At 38.9% G+C, this 21,145-nt stretch overlaps 1 protein-coding gene across 1 annotated transcript in view; it reads left to right on the forward strand.

Annotated features, from left to right (window-relative positions):
* The window catches only part of LOC124556560 (acetyl-CoA acetyltransferase, cytosolic-like), a 63,710-nt gene extending 42,866 nt beyond the window's left edge, over positions 1 to 20,844 (forward strand). The window contains exons 5-9 of the mRNA XM_047130516.1: positions 2,339 to 2,568; positions 3,672 to 3,857; positions 12,273 to 12,435; positions 16,999 to 17,139; positions 19,918 to 20,844. Of these exons, the coding sequence (XP_046986472.1) occupies positions 2,339 to 2,568; positions 3,672 to 3,857; positions 12,273 to 12,435; positions 16,999 to 17,117 (698 nt within the window). The 3' untranslated portion in view covers positions 17,118 to 17,139; positions 19,918 to 20,844. The remainder of the gene's footprint in view (positions 1 to 2,338; positions 2,569 to 3,671; positions 3,858 to 12,272; positions 12,436 to 16,998; positions 17,140 to 19,917) is intronic.
* The last annotated feature ends 301 nt before the right edge of the window (positions 20,845 to 21,145 follow it).

A 21,145-nucleotide genomic window follows, 5' to 3' on the forward strand; every position in this document is an offset into this window, starting at 1 on the left:
TGACTGAATTTTATGAATGTCGCTTTTTCAACATATTGCTGTGATTTTTCTTTCGAGCTGATTGTTCCTATACAGTCCACTATATGTAAGAAATAACTATGAGATATATTTGCTACATGTGACTCATCATTTATAGTCCTTCCATTCAGTCCAATAGTGATGTTCTGTGGCTGGTTGTAATGTCTCTTGTTTCACTACATTCCATGTAGTCTTAAGTTGATTTCCGACATTATATGCTTGTGCACCTAGTATTTATAGGGTAAGGGAGAGTGAAATCAGTTGTTTATTATGAACACACTGTGAGTGCAAAATGGACACTTACAGAAAGGAAAATACAATTATGTGGACAGCAAATTAAAATGCTGATCATTCAAATTGCAATGATAGGAAGAATAGCATGTAACAAAGTTTTATGCAGTTTGCATATATTGTGTCATAAGAAGGTAAATTATTAAATTTGTACATGGTTTGGGGATACACAATTACAGTATTTAGAACACAGAGCTGCCATGTCTGACAACAGTGATGGCTCTAACCTGGCAGGGCATCACGTCCAGCTGAGCTTGGATGGCACATACTGGTTAATCACTCTTCCTACTTCAACTCTGTGCCAGAGTTCATCAATAGAGTGGCTGGAGAATGGTGTCATGCCACTCACTCAGAAATTTGTGACTGGATGTTTTCAATGAACAAGGGACATGGAGAACGTGCTGGCCAACGCAACAGTCAAACACCCTCTATATTGAGATAGTTCAGAACAGCATGAGCAACATGATATCTTACATTATATTGTTGAAAAGCAATACCATGGAGACCTCAGAAGCAGGATACAACCATCACTATTAACACATCAGCAATGTAATGGCTGCTGTCCAAATTACTGACTGTGTGAATGAGAAATGATTGTGTCGTGCACCCCAAGGAATGCCACACCATAAAATTAGCTGCTGGGCCCATATCCTGTTGACACATTCAACCTCGCAATGTTCATTCTCCTTGAAGCCTCTAAACATGTCACACATGGAAATTTCCACAGTGATGCTGTGCACAGATCTGGGGCTCATACAAAAAGATGACACGGTGCCTCTTCTGTGTCCAGCATTGTCAATGGGTGCACCACTGTTGGTTTGCCTCTCTCAGCTCCACCCACTGTATCCCAGAGACCTTTTATCCCCCCCCTCCCCCTCCCCCTCTCTGCCTTTCCCCAACCCAAAGTTAATCAATTGGGTCACATCCTGAGAAAGGTTGGTGAACATTTGTCAGGAACACAGCTGAGGGTTGCTAAGCAGTTCCTGCACCTCATTCCAAAAAAAGAGCTATAGTCAGTGCTAGGAGAACTTAACGTAGTGGACGCTTCTTCCTATAGCTTCAGTGCAGTGCTGTCCCACCACATGTCAGGTGGGCTGTAAGAACCAACAGCATATGCTTCGAGGCTGGCAGTGGCCCTAGACAACTGTTTCACCAATAGCCCATAATTCAAGGCTGGCAAAGGGGCCAGACATTAATTTTGATGCCTATACTGAGGTTTTCCACTAGATCAAGTCACCACTTGCTGCTGCTTCGAGAGGCCATTTCATTGTTGATATTGCCGGCCGTGGTGGTCTAGCAGTTCTAGGCGCTCAGTCCGGAGCCGCGCGACTGCTACGGTCGCAGGTTCGAATCCTGCCTCGGGCATGGATGTGTGTGTGTCCTTAGGTTAGTTAGGTTTAAGTAGTTCTAAGTTCTAGGGGACTGATGGCCACAGATGTTAAGTCCCATAGTGCTCAGAGCCATTTGAACCATTTGAACCATTGTTGATATTATGTGCCACAAATACAGTGATTAAGGTAACATCCAGCAAAATATATACATTTTTGCATGTGATAGTATCTTTATATATCAGTATTCTTTGACATGCATGTTTTGTATTAGTTAGCTCCAAAGAAGGGCATTTTCTGAAAGCTCATCAACAATTTCAGTTTGTTTATGTGCCTTTCAAATGCTCTGTGCCTCATATATATGGTGGGTGGTTACCTTTACTCTTCTTAATACTTGCATTTGCAGTATCTTTTAGTTCTGCAAATATTTTCTGTGAAGTAGAAAGTTTCTACATATAGATGTTTGTGTGTGCACTTATTTCTGGAAGTACTGTTATAAATGAGCGCCCTGGTATAGTGTATGAGTTACTGTGAGTCATGCTCTGCTGAGTGGAAACCTTACCATGACTTTAATGATGACATCTGTAAGAAACTTATTCAAGTATACGTAAAACAATACTGTTCAGTGTGAGAAAGGTCTAACAAAATAAATGCACTATTACTTTCCTATCATGTTCTACATTAGTATTTGTGCATTACAGTGGAAAGAATTGCTGACAAAGAAGGAATTACTCGTGAACAGCAAGATGAATTAGCTCTCGAATCTCAGCGTCGAGTTGCCAAAGCTCAGCAGGGAGGATATTTTGATAAGGAAATGGTACCAGTTCCTATTGAAAGTTCAAATGAGAAAAAATTAGTATCAATTGATGAACATCCTAGGAATGATCTGAAGATTGAGGACTTGCAGAAACTGAAACCAGCATTTCGAAAGGTAGCACTGCTATTGAATCTCTCTAGCTTAAAATTTACTTATTCCATTAACATCTATGTTGTGTAAATACTTTGTACTCACATGGAAATCCACACAAGATTATAACATAATTAGCTTTTATTTATAATTTTTTGTGGCTGGCTGTTGGGAATTTTTTGAGTCATTGAGGATATATCAATGTTAAATTGCCCATAACAGTAAGAATATAAAATTAATTTTGCAATATCTAAATTTTAGAGGTGTTTAAACACTAACAAACCTCAGAAATTGTTGATAGAATCAGAATGGAGAGCATACACAACTATACATGACCAAAACTGTACAACATATTTGCAAGTCACTGACTACATATGTCTAGGAGAGGATAACTGATTTTTCTTCAGAATAAGAAATTTGGCCAAAATGTAACCAGATTTAATTATTAATGAACATTTAAGTATTTATATACATTTCATATAGGTACTTTTTGAACTGATGCTCTCACACTATTTCATCATTTATAGAACCCTCTTAATTGGAAGATAGATGTATACAGATTGTATATAACACAGGAAGATATTCATGTTACTCATAGAGACAGGATTTCGATCTAAAGCTTTACAATGCTACTATTCAAAATCATAGTGTTTTAATTTATATTATTCAAACATGCATAATGTCAGCCCCCTTAGCTGAGTGGCCAGCGCAGCTGACTGCCATGCAGAGGGCCCGGGTCTGATTCCTAATACTACAAGGATTTTTCATTGGTGGGAGGACTATAACAGGGTTTACTGAGCTTTGTGATGTCAACTGAGGAGCTACTTGAGTGAGTAGTATAAGTCCCAGGTCACAAAAACTGCAACAGCTGGGAGAGCGGGATGCTGACCCCACAGCCCTTGATACTGCATCCATCATTGGCAGAGGATGACACAGCAGTTGACTGGCACTGATGGACCCACCAGAGTCTATGGACAGAGTTTATGTTCAAACATGTACAACATCTTGTGATTTCTATTAGTTTGTTTATTAGAACAAATGCTAAGTAATAATACCACTGATAACAACTAATCAATTGTCAACAAATTTAAGCTGTTACATTGTATTACTTTCTGCATTTACTACAGGGTGGAACTGTCACAGTTGGTAATGCTACTGGTATAAATGATGGAGCTGCAGCATTAGTCTTGATGACCAAAGAGCTTGCCTCAAAAAGAGGCTTAAAACCATTGGCGAAGATTGTAGGATGGTCACAAGGTGGTCTTGACCCACAGTACATGGGCATGGGACCAGTACCAGCTATTACATCACTTGTAAGTCACATACACATTATCACTTTTGTTCTAATGATAAATAATTAATTTGGGCTTATGATTCAGTGTAACAGCACTCTCTCCCACTCTTTCCCCTATCTCTACTCCTTCCATCTGTTCAGTGCATGATCACAAATCATATTCCATATATCTTAATGTGGATTTCATTCAACACCTTTTACTTTTCCATTGCATATTCAAAGAGCATTGTATCAGAAGTTATTCTCTTTCAAGGACTCAAAGAAATCTGCAGGGCATTCCCTTTCCTACTGAAGCAGGGTTTGACCTGTGCTCTGAACTTTAGAGTACATATCACTGTTTGCAGTTATGTTGACCCACAAGGAGTCAAAGCACTGCCTGTCTTGTATGTCATTGCGAAGTCGAATACTAGTCAAACTCAACTGATTAGTAGCTATATGAATTCTATGACATATTACATTTAGTCAGTAAGTTATCTCCATCATCATTCTACATAAACTGCATTGTTTCCCCTTATCACCAGTGCTCATTGTTTCTTCAAGATTGATATTTCAGAAGCATGTTTCCAGCCCCCACTTGATGAGCATTTACAAGCATTTATGTTCATTAATATACCATTCTGGTTACATCATAATCACCAAATAAATACCTTCCAGAATTTCAACTGCATCTACCATTTTTCAACATTATCCAAACTACCTGGAAAGCACTATTGTTTCAATAAAACTTCAATAGATATGCAATCACATTACCATGTTATACTGACTGGAATTTCAGCCACTGTTGCAAGTTGTATCATAGATTACCATGGTAAAGGACACTTGCAACAATGGCCAAAATCTTTATCTATGCAAACTGCTGGACATTAAAATACTGTGCATAATTTAAGAGTCAAGGGGACCACTCACCAAATAGCAGAAGCACCAAGTTGTTGACAGGCGCACACAGAGGTGAATGGTCTCCTTTCTCCTAAATTATTTACATTCTGCCAAAACTTTCTTTATTATATTTATACTGCCTAGTGACTTCTTCCACCCTAAACCTTGAGTCATTCATCCTTCATTACTATCTTATAATTTGCTTCTATTTTGTCTCTCCCATATCATCCATCCACATCTTTCACTACATGTTCCTTCTTGCCTTTGTTACACACATAGATTAACAACTCCTTCCAGTGTGGTCATGCTAGACTTTTGAGACACCCTATAACACTGGTTGCAGCAGTTTTGCTGGCACCTCATGCTATCCTACAAACCACCCATCAACCACATCACAGTTAAAACACTTTCCTAGCAACAAAACCATTACATTTCATCTCCAAATCAAACCACCTCTCCTCAGCCATTACGCCTTTATGAATTTTACATCTTTCCTTTCTTTTCTGCATGAAGAAATACCCTCACATTACAGAACCATCCTACTGCCATAAGCAAAATTTCTTCCAGCCTTTGAACTCCCCAAATAAATGCCCTGTTAGCCAGTTACATTTACAGCCACCTAACACTTGCATTCATCTATTTCACATTTTCCAGCAACACTCCATCCCAAATGGACCCCTACTCCATCTGTCTGCATCAGTTACGAAAAGTATCCCTATCCCTAGCTAAAACCCAGCTCCAAATCATATTTCTTAAATGCTGCCTAAGCCATGGAACCCTCCTTCCCCCCCCCCCCCCCCCCCCCCAATGGCATAGTCACAAAAATTCCCTTTTCTGGATCCCATCCCTTCTTTCACAATGACCTTCACCTGTGCACGTTCTGCCTCCCCATAACTCACAAAACCTGGTACTGTAGAAACACATCTCCTACGGGTATCTCAGAACTACCTCTTTTGCCTCTGCAAGATACACTGTGGAATCCTAGCTACATACAAGTCCATAAATTATCCAACCTGTTGACATCCTACTTCTGTCTTGAAGCACTGCTGTCCATCAACATGCATCCTACTCTCAGAAAACCTCCTAACCAACTCTAATAGCATCCAGACCCTGCCTGGCTGATGTTTTCATTTTACCGTATACTCCAAGACTCCCTCCTAATACTCCCTGAAATCCAGAACCCAAACAAACCCAAAACACTGTTGTTAACCTTGCAACCAAAGTTCTCAGTCCTACAAAAGTTCAGTCCTATCTAAATGCCTCATCTTCAGCCCCACACCCAAGTTCTTAATGCTGCACTCATAAAAGACCTACTCTCCTTATCCCAACCACTACAGTGGAAACACTTCTTTACTACCAATCCCTCCAACAAAAGGCAACCTAATACCAACACTGAACCTGGACCCTTCAAAGTTCATATCAGCATTCAACCATGATCCCCCACCCACCAAACCAACCTCTGCTCCCCTTCTAGGAATTTCCTACCTCCAACTTGGCCTCGCCATCATTCCCCAGGTCCATTCCCAAGAACACAAACTTCTCAACAGAAAGGACAACCATTCAAAACCTCCAAACATGCCCTAATTTAATCATTCTACCTGTGGACAGAAGCTCCAACATTGTTGTGATGGACCACAGTGACTACCTGACAGCATACTTCTCTCAACTGTCTGAGTTCTCTACCTACAAGCTTTGCCATAATGATCCCAGTCCAGAATTTCAATATAGTCTTCAGTCCCTACTGAAATCCTTAGGCCCACCCCAGAATTTCTCCTGAGTTCATCTCCCTTCTCACCCCAACAATGCCCCATACACCCACCTTCTACATGCTCCCCAAAATTCACAAAACCCAACAATCCTGGACACCACATTGTCTGTGGTTTTTGTGCTTCCATGGAAAGAATTTCCACTCGTGTCAACCAACACCTCCAACAAACTACTTGAATCCTAGTCTCTCACATCAAGGGTACTAACAACATTGTTCACCAACTTTCGACCATCTTCACCCCTTTGCTACCTGGAGCCCTACTTGTCACCACTCATGCCACCTCCCTGTACACCCAACATCCCCCATGAGCATGGTCTTGCCACTATGAAACACTATCTCTCCCAACATCCTTCCAAGTCCAAAGCCACTACCTCATTCCTTGTACACCTTACCAACTGTATCCTCACATACAACTACTTCTCCTTTAAAGGGAACATATATAAACAAATGTGCAGCACAGTCATGGAAACCCACATGGCACCCTCCTAATCCAGTTTGTTTCTAGGCCATCTGGAGGAAACATTCTTAGCCTCCCAAATCCCAGACCCCTTATCTGGTTCAGGTTCATTAATGAAGTCTTAATGATCTCAACTTAGGGTCAAGACACCCTATCCTCATTCCTCCACATCTCAACACTTTCTCTCCCATCAGCTTCATCGGATCCTCTTCAACCCAGTGTACCAACTTCCTGGTAATCCCACTACCATCAAGAGTACCTGCATTTTGACAGCTGCCACCCCTTCCTGACCAAACAATCACTCTCATACAGCATGGCCACATTTTGATGGCATATCTGCAGTTATGAGAACTCCCTTGCCCAGTATGTTGAAGGTCTCATGGTGGCCTTCACAGACAGTCACTATTCTCAAACCTAATCTGCAAACAGATTTCCCATGCTATATGCTCACAAACCCCTAACCATCCCACCACTCCCAAGGATCTGCTACAAAGGAGCACTCTCCATTGTCACCTAGTATCACTCTGAACTGGAGCAACTGAACTATATCCTTCACCAGGACTATGATTACCTATTAGCATGCCCAGAAATGAGGGACATCCAAAATTTTTACCACTCCTAAAGTGATATTCCATTGTCCACACAACCTTTGCAACATCCTGGTCCATTCCTATGCCATTCTCACTTCCAGCCCCCTAGGACAGGGATCATATCCCTGTGGAAGACCCAGATGCAAGACCTGCCCGATTCACTCACCCAGCATTTCCTACTCCAGTCCTATCACAGGCTTACCCTATTACATCACAGGCAATATACGAAATGTATTCACAGTTGCAGATATGGACAACCATCAGCTGTATAATGGAACGACGATAATGAAAACTTGTGCTGGGCTGGGACTCAAACCTGGATTTCCTGCTTATCCTGAGCAGTCGCTACACCATTAGGCTATCTGAATGTGACTCACAGCTAGACTCAGACTTCCATATGTCATCAACCATGTGTCTGCAACCTGTACTCATATATCCATTATGAATATTCTCATACAGGCGAGACATTTTAATTGAAAGTCTCTTCCCTGGTGCCGGCAGATACATAGAGTATTTCAGCACGAGTTGTTCAGAAGTATGATGTAATGTTCCTTTGGACATGCATATGTGTCTGAAGGAACATGCACTGTGGTGACTACAGCCATTAATGAAATACATGAAATATATCTGCAGTTGTGAATATGGACAACAATCAGCTGTTTAATGGAGTGACAACAATGAAAATTTGTGCCAGGCTGGCACTCAAACCACGAATTCCCACTTACTGTAAGCAGTTACCTTACCGTTAGGCTCTCTGAGCATGACTCACAGCCAGACCCAAATATCCATAACTCATCAACCACATGTCTGCATGCATGTCTGAAAGAACATTGCATCGTATGTCTGAATATTTCAGGCACTGCGGTATTGTATTTATCTACTGAGCATGCATGTCTGAAAGAACATTGCATCGTATGTCTGAATATTTCAGGCACTGCGATATTGTATTTATCTACTGACACCCGCAAGCAATTTTCAGGTAAAATGTATCCTAGTATGAGAATATAAATAATGCATGTATGAGGATAGGTTGTGACATGAAAGTTTGGGTCTGGCTGTTAGTTGTGCTCAGATAGTCTAATGAAAAGGCAAACTGAGTCTCAGTCTGGAACACATTTTCATTATCACCATTCCATTATACAGCTGATGGTTGTCCATATTCACAACTGTGAATTCATTTCATGCATTTGATAATGGGTGTAGTCACCAACAGTGCATGTTTTTTTGGACACACATTGCATATCTGAAGGAACCTTGTGTCATTCATGTGAATAACACAGGCACTGCAATATTGTATCATACTGCATCAGCGGCAAGGTCATCTGAGAAAGCAACCATGTCATGTACCAATGCTGCTGCAAACACTGCACAGCTTTTTTTTGTTGGTGTGACAACCAACCAGCTGTCTACCAAAAAGAATGGCCCCAGTCAAACTGTGGCCAAGAACAAAGTTGACCACCCAGTGGCATAATGCACTGCAGATCACATTATACTCAAGTTTAATGGCAGCTTTACTACACATGCCACCTTGATCCTGCCATCCAGCACTAGATTTTCTGAAGTACATAGATGAGAGTTATCCTTACAACACGTCCTTCGCTCCCATCACCCTCCTGACCTCGATCTCCAGTAACCCACTGTCTACCCATCCTATATTCAATGGTTTCTCCTTTCTCTGTTGTAGCACCTCTTCCCAATTCATGCTTCTATGTCATCTTGCTGTACACTACAATTCACCATCTCTGGTACCCATGTATCTCATGCTTAGTCCAAGCACCTGTAACTTGTATCTCCCATATTCCTAGCCACCACACTGTCACCTCCCTCTGAGCCACTAGCTACCCATCCCCAACCCCTTTCTTACTTCCCGCTTCTTTCTCTCTCTGCCCACACCACCTTACACAACCCCACCTCACCCTTGTCCACCTGCCAAACTGTGCCTGTTGATGTCTCAACCCTTCTGCTATTTGGTGAATGGTCTCCTTTATTTACATTCTGCCAGAACTTTCTTACTTCAATAATACTGTGTATGGTATTCTGGCCTCCCTTTCAAGTTCCAGGCATATGTGCTTCCAATTAGCTCTCCATTTCATTGCCACCTTTCTAACTAACCACCCATCCTTTGTCAGTACAGCAATACCAGTTCCCATACCTTCTGTCTGATTGCAGGCATGCCTCATGTTCTGACCTCTCTCCTCCCATAAATAGCCTGTACATTGTCAATATGCCCAAAACAAATCCACCTCTTTCACCTTCTTCAATATGGTGATGACACCACTTTCCTAGCACTCTATCCTACAACCCAGAAATTCCAATGGTCTCTTGAACTCCACCTTAATTAGTCTTTGGTGTAACCAATAGTTCATCGATGTTGATCCTTCCGAACTCCAGGCAATAATTATAGGACAAGCGATCTGCAGCTCACATGGCTTTTGCCTAACCATGTACGACCATCCTATTCTATTAGCCAACACAATAAAATGTCAGACTAACACTTACCCAGGAACTAACATGAAAAGCCTACCTGCTAACTCTCCAATAGAAAGTCCACACTAGACTAAAATTGCTAAAGCTACTAACTGGCCAAGTATGGGGATTGCTACCCTCCACTGTTTTTCACACTGACAGATCCTTGATCCTAGCTATTTTCTCCTATGCCAGTATTGCATGGATATCCACTCTACTAAAGTTCTGTCAGTTGCTCCAAATTCTTAATTGCCGGACACTCTGTTTTGCCTTCCACATCCATTTACATTCTTGCACATGGATCCTTCACCATCTCATTCAATTCCCAGCTTTCCTCAGTGACATCAAATGCTTCCATACATCTTACACTATCTGGAAACTAAACTCCAACAGCCACATTTTTTCCTCTGTATTTTTCAATCCTGGTATGCTGCTGCACCTATATTGGCACATTCTCCCAGTTCCACACCAACGCACACATTCCATATCTTCTCTAATAAAAATTGTACCTACTCCCTCTTCCCCACAATGAAAGCAGCCCTGAAATTTACCTGTTCTAGCAACTGTAACTATTCACTACCATTCTTACCCTATATCAGGGTTCCCTGTTCCCTTTTCATCATCCCCTCTCTCTTTCCTCTTCATATTACAGACCTGTTCACACCCCAACCTCTTAACCCCTCTCTGTTTTCCCACCAGCCACTCCAATACCTTCCCTCATCTGTATAGTTACAACCCAACAGATGCCTATTCCTCCACCCACACCCTACAGAACACCTGCTGTTTCCTCTCCCTAAATATTTTTTTTTACAATGCAAATTCTTCAACTTTAGCAAAGATGCAGTACCACTTTTTCTCATCACCTGTCTGCATTGTGTTTTAGATAGCTTTGTTTTATTTTAATTTCACCTTTTAGCTTTTTTTGCTTTTAATTCCAAATGAAGAAAATCAAGTTTAGTTTTATATAATGCCATCCATGAAATTCATCTTTTTACATTTAAAAAAAAACCGATGTAACTATTTCACCATATAATTATATTGTTTTTCCTGATGTATATTTTAAACCCTTTAGCTGAAGGGTTAGGCTGTTTTGTCCACTGACAGCCCATCCTCCACCTACATGGGGCAAGTGGTATGAAGGAGGAAAAACTGTCAGCTTCAAATGCAGATAACTCATTATTAAACATAAAGTAATTCCTCCAATTTTTTTAATGTGAAAACTCTCAAAGTTTTTTTACATAAAACTGAGGTTATTAACATTCTATACCTTTAGTCTTCGTGTCAGCGTATTTGCAGCCCTCTGCCACTAGAATGCTCCAAATTGTAGTGTGTGACACGGCAGTGTGTAATATAACTAAGTTGATGTGTGAGAAACATCATGTGTTAATTGAGTTTTGAATTTGAAGAGTTTGTGCACATATGGAACACCCTCTCCTTCAGCATGACAATGTCAGATCAGACACGAGTGCTGTGACATCGGCAGTAATCCAGTGCCTTGCTTTATTGTTTTCATTGTCATGAAACATCCTCCATAGAGTCCCAAGTTGGCCTAGTCTGATTTTCTTCTGCCTCCAAAACTTAAAGAACGCCTTCAAGGGCTTCATTTTGATAGTGACAAAGCCGTGCGAGCAGAGGAGAAGAAGTTGTGGCTCTATCAAAAAAGTCTCTCCTGGGGTGGAATGTGTTCATCACTGTGGTGACTATGTTGAGAAATAAATATTTAAACATGAAGAATAATGATGTAGAATGTTAATAACATTTGTTTTACTTAAAAAAACTTTAAGAGTTTCTACATTAAAAATTTAGAGGCATAACTTTTCAGCATACCCTCATATTATACAGTGGTAGAAAACATAATTAGTTAATTCCATAGGATACAATGTCATATGAGGGATATGTACATATGTAGTTTACGCTATAAGATCATTGGAAGTTCATTTAGATAAAATGAAATATGTGGTGGGTAGTGGTGAAATTACAAACTTGGCATTACTTTGCAGTCTGTCATTTCTAAAATACGACATGGTTGTGAAATTAAGTGAACAGAAAATCATTTTTTCTGGAGTTTTTGCATTTTATTATTATTATTATTAAAATAGTTCACTTCGTTTAAATTGATTTTTCATTCAATAATCTGTCTTCTGGCAAGGATTTTGTTTATCATATCGAGGTTGGTATTGTATTTCAGTTTCACTTCTACATACCTTACATGCAATGTATGTTTCTTTCTACTATTTCATCTCTTGTCTTATAATTTGATTTTAATCATTATTATAGATGGAAAAGGTACAGTGGAAAATATCTGATGTAGACCTGTTTGAGATAAATGAAGCCTATGCTTGCCAGGCCATAGCAGTAATGAAGCAGTTGGGTCTGAGCCCAACAAAAGTTAATGTCAATGGTGGTGGAGTAGCTCTGGGACATCCTCTGGGGTCTTCTGGTATGTATCTGTCATTATTTAATTTTGTTGAATTTGTCTACTGAAAATACACTCCTTACACTGTATGAAGATAAGCCAATGTATCACACGATGATAACGAAACTTTCAAACTAATCTAGTGGTGTGCTGTGGCTTTGTGCATCACCTTGAACTGTACTGTTAAGTTAATCTATTCATATCCATATTTGCTTTTTGACACACAGTCTAATTGTCAGTACAATTTAAGATATAAACCATGCTCACTTATTGTATACATTGCACTTATGAACACATAATAGGTATTAGTGTTAAATAGTACCATTTATAGAGCTCATCACATTTTTATTTCACATGTGTAAACAGTGTGGATGTGCTAGAATGACACTTTTGTCTGCAAGAAGAGTATGTATTTTTATGAAACTTCTTGACATATTAAAAATGTGTGCTGGACTGGGACTCAGACCTAGACCTTTATGGCAAATTCTCTTAGCAATTGAGTGATCCAAGAACAACTCGTAACCTTCTTTCATAACTTATGCATCCCTAGTACCCCTCTAGCTATGCTTCTGGGTACTGGTGGAACATAAGTTGTGAAGGCAGGTTATTAGTAGTTTTTGGATCACTTAGTTGGTAAGAGAATTGGCCACAAGGATCTAGGTCTGAGTCCCAGACCCAGTCCAGCACAAGTTGTGATTTTTTTCCTCTGACACTTATGGGAGGGTTGGACAATTAGAGAGCTTGTGGACTGGGCAGACCCTATTGCATGCAGACACATACTTTACCATAGAGATAGCATGTAAACAAAAATCATTCTCAATTATTCTCATACCACACTTGAGACAGTGATGTCAGTGATCTTCCTTTGACATATATTTTTTTGTACAGCAGGCATTGTTAACAAAGCTTGTCAATTACTAAATTAATTTTACAATTTGGTAAATTGTTATACAGTGTGAAACCATGGACTGTATATGAGATGGACTTGCTGTTTTAGAGATCAGCAACCTCAGAAGTGAATGTTTAATTAATAATTGTGATGAGATTTCTGAAGATGATACCCTTGTAGAAATTCCATATCTAATACGATTTCTGCAAGCTGCCAAAGTTCCAAAGACATTTTTATGATTCTTACACTTCATGGTTACAGATGCAGTTTCCAAATCTGGTCAAACCTCACTTTGGTGTTAATATTTCTCTTAACTTTGTCTGCTTTGGTGGCAACCTGCGAGAGAAGTTTTCCAAAACTCAAACTAGTGAAGAATTATCTTTGGTCCACTATGAGTCAAGTATGACACTCTAGTTTGGCAGTTTTGTGGTTTCAAAAATAGTGTAGCTAAAGATACCAATTTTGGTGATGCAGTTTCAAAATTTGCAGCAGCAAAAGTTAGAAGAGATTCTAAGCAACATGTTTAAGTTACCTGTCACTATGAAACTCTTTGGTTGTGTACTGCTTCATTAACAATCAATTCAACTGTGTTACTTTAAAAATTCATTTTACTTATGTGTTTCTACTCATAAAAACTGTTTACAAAATAGTTAACATTATATTTTGCTTACTTAACCAGTTGTATCAAAGTATTCCTTTGCCCATAAAAAAATATTTGATGTTTTTGTGTGGGTGATGGTGGTGGTGGTGGTGGTGGTGGTGGTGGTCAGTTAAAGCTCCACACCAGCTGCTAAACTACTTAGCCACACAACTGCCAGTACCTCAGTTCTACATTCCAAAGTTCACAGATGCACTTCTGCACACTTTACTGGACTTACTGATCTGAGAGAAATGATATTAGGGAGAAATGGTTTATCCTTAGGCTGCAGGATATTTCAAGTTTGGTTCTTACATGTTGTAATTATGTGTGTGCTAGTGTAAAACACTGATACACAGGAGATCTTGTGTGAACTTCGGAAAGTAGAAGAGAGGTATGGTACTGGCAAAATTGAAGCTGTGGAGGCAGTTCAAGAATCTTGCTGAAATATCTCAGTCAGTAACAGCAAGAGTCACAAAAGGCAAGAGTCTCGGTTTGAGTCTCAGTCTGTTACACACTTCTAATCTGTTAGGAAGTTTTAGCATGGATGTGCAAGACACCTTAGTTATGAATCAATAGATATTTTAATTATCAAGAAAAAGAAGCTTTTAGAAACATTGTAAAATAGCTAATAATTTAATGCCACTGTTGAGTGTTTTGTTAAAACAGTCTGATGAAAAAACTGTGATGATTGAAAGTATGATGGCCAACAATGAAAACAATTCAAAAAGGTGGGAATTTAAGGAGATGGGACCTGGATAAACTAAAAGAACCAGAGGTTGTACAGAGATTCAGGGAGAGCATAAGGGAGCAATTGACAGGAATGGGGGAAATAAATACAGTAGAAGAAGAATGGGCAGCTTTGAGGGATGAAATAGTGAAGGCAGCAGAGGATCAAGTAGGTAAAAAGACGAGGGCTAGTAGAAATCCTTGGGTAACAGAAGAAATACTGAATTTAATTGATGAAAGGAGAAAATATAAAAATGCAGTAAGTGAAACAGGCAAAAAGGAATACAAACGTCTCAAAAATGAGATCGACAGGAAGTGCAAAATGGCTAAGCAGGGATGGCTAGAGGACAAATGTAAGGATGTAGAGGCCTATCTCACTAGGGGTAAGATAGATACCGCCTACAGGAAAATTAAAGAGACCTTTGGAGATAAGAGAACGACTTGTATGAATATCAAGAGCTCAGATGGAAACCCAGTTCTAAGCAAAGAAGGGAAAGCAGAAAGGTGGAAGGAGTATATAGAGGGTCTATACAAGGGCGATGTACTTGAGGACAATATTATGGAAATGGAAGAGGATGTAGATGAAGATGAAATGGGAGATATGATACTGCGTGAAGAGTTTGACAAAGCACTGAAAGACCTGAGTCGAAACAAGGCCCCCGGAGTAGACAATATTCCATTGGAACTACTGACGGCCGTGGGAGAGCCAGTCCTGACAAAACTCTACCATCTGGTGAGCAAGATGTATGAAACAGGCGAAATACCCTCAGACTTCAAGAAGAATATAATAATTCCAATCCCAAAGAAAGCAGGTGTTGACAGATGTGAAAATTACCGAACTATCAGCTTAATAAGTCACAGCTGCAAAATACTAACACGAATTCTTTACAGACGAATGGAAAAACTAGTAGAAGCCAACCTCGGGGAAGATCAGTTTGGATTCCATAGAAACACTGGAACACGTGAGGCAATACTGACCTTACGACTTATCTTAGAAGAAAGATTAAGGAAAGGCAAACCTACGTTTCTAGCATTTGTAGACTTAGAGAAAGCTTTTGACAATGTTGACTGGAATACTCTCTTTCAAATTCTAAAGGTGGCAGGGGTAAAATACAGGGAGCGAAAGGCTATTTACAATTTGTACAGAAACCAGATGGCAGTTATAAGAGTCGAGGGACATGAAAGGGAAGCAGTGGTTGGGAAGGGACTAAGACAGGGTTGTAGCCTCTCCCCGATGTTGTTCAATCTGTATATTGAGCAAGCAGTAAAGGAAACAAAAGAAAAATTAGGAGTAGGTATTAAAATTCATGGAGAAGAAATAAAAACTTTGAGGTTCGCCGATGACATTGTAATTCTGTCAGAGACAGCAAAGGACTTGGAAGAGCAGTTGAATGGAATGGACAGTGTCTTGAAAGGAGGATATAAGATGAACATCAACAAAAGCAAAACAAGGATAATGGAATGTAGTCTAATTAAGTCGGGTGATGCTGAGGGAATTAGATTAGGAAATGAGGCACTTAAAGTAGTAAAGGAGTTTTGCTATTTGGGGAGCAAAATAACTGATGATGGTCGAAGTAGAGAGGATATAAAATGTAGGCTGGCAATGGCAAGGAAAGCGTTTCTGAAGAAGAGAAATTTGTTAACATCCAGTATTGATTTAAGTGTCAGGAAGTCATTTCTGAAAGTATTCGTATGGAGTGTAGCCATGTATGGAAGTGAAACATGGACGATAAATAGTTTGGACAAGAAGAGAATAGAAGCTTTCGAAATGTGGTGCTACAGAAGAATGCTGAAGATTAGATGGGTAGATCACATAACTAATGAGGAAGTATTGAATAGGATTGGGGAGAAGAGAATTTTGTGGCACAACTTGACCAGAAGAAGGGATCGGTTGGCAGGACATGTTCTGAGGCATCAAGGGATCACCAATTTAGTATTGGAGGGCAGCATGGAGGGTAAAAATCGTAGAGGGAGACCAAGAGATGAATACACTAAGCAGATTCAGAAGGATGTAGGTTGCAGTAGGTACTGGGAGATGAAAAAGCTTGCACAGGATAGAGTAGCATGGAGAGCTGCATCAAACCAGTCTCAGGACTGAAGACCACAACAACAACAACAACAACAACATGGTATACTTTAATGTCACACCACCTATCCTACCAATAAGAAAATAATGTCTGCAGAATTTTTGCAGTGTTTTTATGCACTAACACAACTTAAATATGGTAATAGTTTATTTACACTGACATTGTCACCATACTTGCATTTTTAGCCTCATTATTTCAAAGGAACTGATTATGATGTATTTTCTATTGATGTCTTCACATTTCAGGAGCTCGGATAATAGCAACATTGATTTATGCCTTGCAAAGGACAGGAGGCAAACGAGGTGTTGCAGCTATCTGTATAGGAGGTGGAATGGGTATAGCAATTTGTATTGAAATATGTTAAGGTTGCACAAAATAAGAAGAAGGTAAGACAACCATTATACTTTTAAGTTGTGTTATTTTTCTTTCTTCCCATAATGGTCTCATCACTTAACTGATATCTACCATAATTCTTTTACATCTGCTGTAGATGTTTCATTCTCAGTCATTACAAATATACTTTTCGTGATTATTTTTCAGTCTGATTAATAATCACTGTTTCCAGTTTCAGATTTCAGTGTAAACAATTTTGTTTGTACAAAATGAGTTTGAATGATTCCTAACTGGCATGTGTTACTAGTTCAGGTTAGCTTAGTTTAGTTATTTTCATGTTACATGTATCATAGTTGGGTGTCTTCCTATATTTGAGACAAGTCGGTTCTTCAATTATAATGCACTTTCTCAGTGAAAAATATGGCAACACACTGACCATTTATGTTATGGTCTTAAAGCCACTTTTTTATGCATAGGGATTTATACTTAACTATGTTTGATGCATCCACCCACTCACCCCCCACCCCCTGACCCACCCATCTATCCCTCCCTCTTTCTTTAAAAAAAAAAAAAAAAAAAAAAAAAAAAAAAAAAAAGAAATCACACATCATATCAGTACACATTCAGAAATTCATCTACGGGGCAGGAGGAACTGTCAGGCACATATGACTTCAGTTTATGTTTCAAGTTAATTGTATTATCTATTACATTATTTACATCACTGTGTAGGTGGTTGAAGATTGTTATGGCTCAATACCTTACTCTTTTTTATGCCACACTCAGGCCAAGTGATGGGTATATATCAGTTATGTCTCATTCTAGTATTATGTGTATAAATGTTACTGTAGGTTTTTGAACTGTGAGTGTTGTCAACACATCTCATAAGGGAGTAAATGCATTAAAAGTCTGTTGTCAGTACGTCCAACTGTTTAAACAGCTGTCTACAAGAGGCTCTACAGTGAACACTATATGTAATATTAATAAACACTTGAAAGAAAAAATGTGTAGATGAATGAGACAATGAGTAAATATAAATCACTCACTTAATTATTTGGATTTAGAGTCTAGTGAAGCCAGAAATACTATCTCCATGCTGTTTTGTTTGGTGCTTTCAGAGGAAGGTATGGAAATCTGAGAGATTAGGAAGGTTATGGGCAGATATGTAGTGTGGTAAGAGTATATTATATCATTCTGTTGTAATTTCTTCTTCTTCACCTTTTTCTGTTTCTCTATGGGGTCAGAATTGTTATAAGGGATTTGGCTATGTTAGCGACAGTCGGTGACCAAATACCCTTCCTGCGATTAGCATTGCAAGGTTTCATGTTAATGTAAGAGTGAGGTAAGTCATTGTAAATGTGAAATTCTGGTACATTAATAACATGTTTAACCACCAGAATGTTGAATGCAAGCATACAAATGTGCACGCATTGTGTAATACAAGTTCCGGATATCAGTTTGTGGGCTGGAGTTCCATGAACATTGCACTTGGTCAGTCAATGCAGGGACAGTTAATGCTGGTTGTGGATGACACTGGAGCTGTCGCCCAATGACACCCCATATGTGCTCAACTGGAGACAGATCAGGTAATCGAGCAGGCCAAGGCAACATGTCAACACACTGTAGAGCACATTGGGTTACAACACTGATATGTGGGTGACCATTATCCTGTTGGAAAACATCCTATGGAATGTTGTTCATGAATGGCAGCATGACAGGTCAAATAACCAGACTAGTATATGGTGTTGCAGTCAGGGTGCATGGGATAACCACAAGACTGCTCCTGATGTCATACGAAATTGCACCCCAGACCATAACTTCAGGTGTAGGTCCAGTGTGTCCAGCATGCAGACAGATTGGTTGCAGTCAACTGGCCTCCTCCTAACCAACACATGGCCGTCACTGATACCGTGACAGAACCAGCTTTTATCAGAAAGCACAACATACCTCCGCCCTTCCCTCCAATGAGCTCTTGCTCGACACCTCTGAAGTCGCAAATGGTGATAGTTTGGAGTCGATGGAATGCATTCTACAGGGCACCTGGCTCTGAGCTGTCCTTGAGGTTTGTAACAGATCATTCTGTCACTGTGGTGCCAACTGCTGCTCAAATTGCTGCTGCAGATGCAGTATGTTGCACCAAGCCATATGCCAAACATGATGGAACCCAGTACTCTTGTGACTGGACAGCCTTGGGACCACTGCTGCCAGCAATCTTGTACAGTGGCTACGTTCCTGCCAAGTCTTTCTGCAATATTGCAGAAGGAACATACAGCTCCTCAACATTACATGATCTCCTTCAAAATCAGTGAGTTGTTGATAAGAGTGTCTTTGTCACCTTAAAGGCACCCTTGATAAACATCAACTCATCATGTCCAGCCTCAAAGATAACTCATTCTCACAACTCTTACAGCATGTACTTAAAGCAAACCTGATTTGCATCATCATAGTGGTACTATTAATGCTGCTCTTATGGTGAGTGGCACAAAATTTTAATAGACATCATCTTTCAGATGTAGTAACATGCCTACCAACTTCTTTTTATGCCACACAACTCCTCCTTGATGTTATGATCTTTTTTTCTGTTCAGTGTATGAACTAAATGCTATTAAAATGGATTATTAACTTAAGAAAAAAACTTTGAGTCTTTTGTAATGATGATCTCATTCAATTAATACTGGAAAATACCAAAATGTTCACAGAAGAAGATTTTTCCTTCCTTTGTTACATAATTGTAAAATTTAAATGTAAACCACATTATGATTTCTTTATTTGTAACAGTGCATACATATTTCAAAAGAACTAAACATTTTAATAATTTTCTATATTTGTTTCAGGATTATACACCACCATTGTTTTGATACTGCAAACAACTCATTAACTTCATATGAATTATGTAGCAGGTTAGGTTAGTTTATTTTACTCACCATGCTACCTAACATGGTATGAAGTGTCTGTACAATACTGTCAAATCCTGGGAGAATTGTTCAATATAAGTGAGCATTTCCTTTTTTCCTGGAATTGGACTTATTTTCAAAAATTGTGCTTCAGATTTAAATTGCAAAACTGCATGGTGATTTAATAATAAATGTTCTTTGTGTGCTTTACATAAAATGAATGACTTGTTCCATCATACAAAAAAATTGTTATATCCAAATTAATCATCTATAAAACAACTATATGCAAAATTTTTCTGGTAATAAATAAAGTAAAACTAAAGTACACTGAAGAATTGGTTGTTTTGTCAAAATAAAAACTGAGAAACTATGCTTCTAACAAAAGATTTGAAAATATATATTAGGAGTGTGTGTGACTTAACAGATTCTTTTTTCAAAGAATAATTATCATCTGGAGACTTCAATAATTTATTATTGTGAACAAAGTCAAACAATAAACAAAAGTGCCATTACATACATTATTACTGTAATAGGTCATTACAAAATTTGTATTTGATCTCAAATAATTATATGGTTTGCTTAGAAATCCAAAGAATATCACTAGTAGAGCAGAGTGAACAGAAATTGAATTTTATTCTTCAAATTAATAAATTTTTAATTAGATGATAGAGAGGTTAGCAAGATTTGTAGACTTGCTCTTCAGCAGTAGTATATAAGTCTATCATTGTGACACCTGTCTAATGTTCTTGTGAATATTATTCTTTTATTTTTTTTGTTTTTTATAAAGTTTATTTCCCATGGTAGGCATCAACCCTATTTTGTAGAAATGTGCGCTCATATGCTGCTGAATAAAAATTATGATTAAAACTTTGTGTTTGACTGAGCCTTGAATTCACACATTTTATTGTTGTGCGAGATATTCAGTCAACAGAGCCATCTGACAAAGTTTCATGGCCCAGTTCAAATCTCCAGTTTAACTGTGCTTGTTTCCTAGTAGTTTGTTACAATTGATCAAAAATTTTCAATATTTACCAGGACAAATATACCTCATTGTCAACAATATAATGTAATAAATTTAAAACAATGAATCACATACTTTGGTTTGCAAAGGAGCCAAAAAATGAAGGATATTAGCACTTTCAACCAACGATATCCTACACTTGAATCC

The sequence above is a fragment of the Schistocerca americana genome, chromosome X (assembly GCF_021461395.2).
Source record: "Schistocerca americana isolate TAMUIC-IGC-003095 chromosome X, iqSchAmer2.1, whole genome shotgun sequence".
Classification (NCBI taxonomy): Eukaryota; Metazoa; Arthropoda; class Insecta; order Orthoptera; family Acrididae; genus Schistocerca; species Schistocerca americana.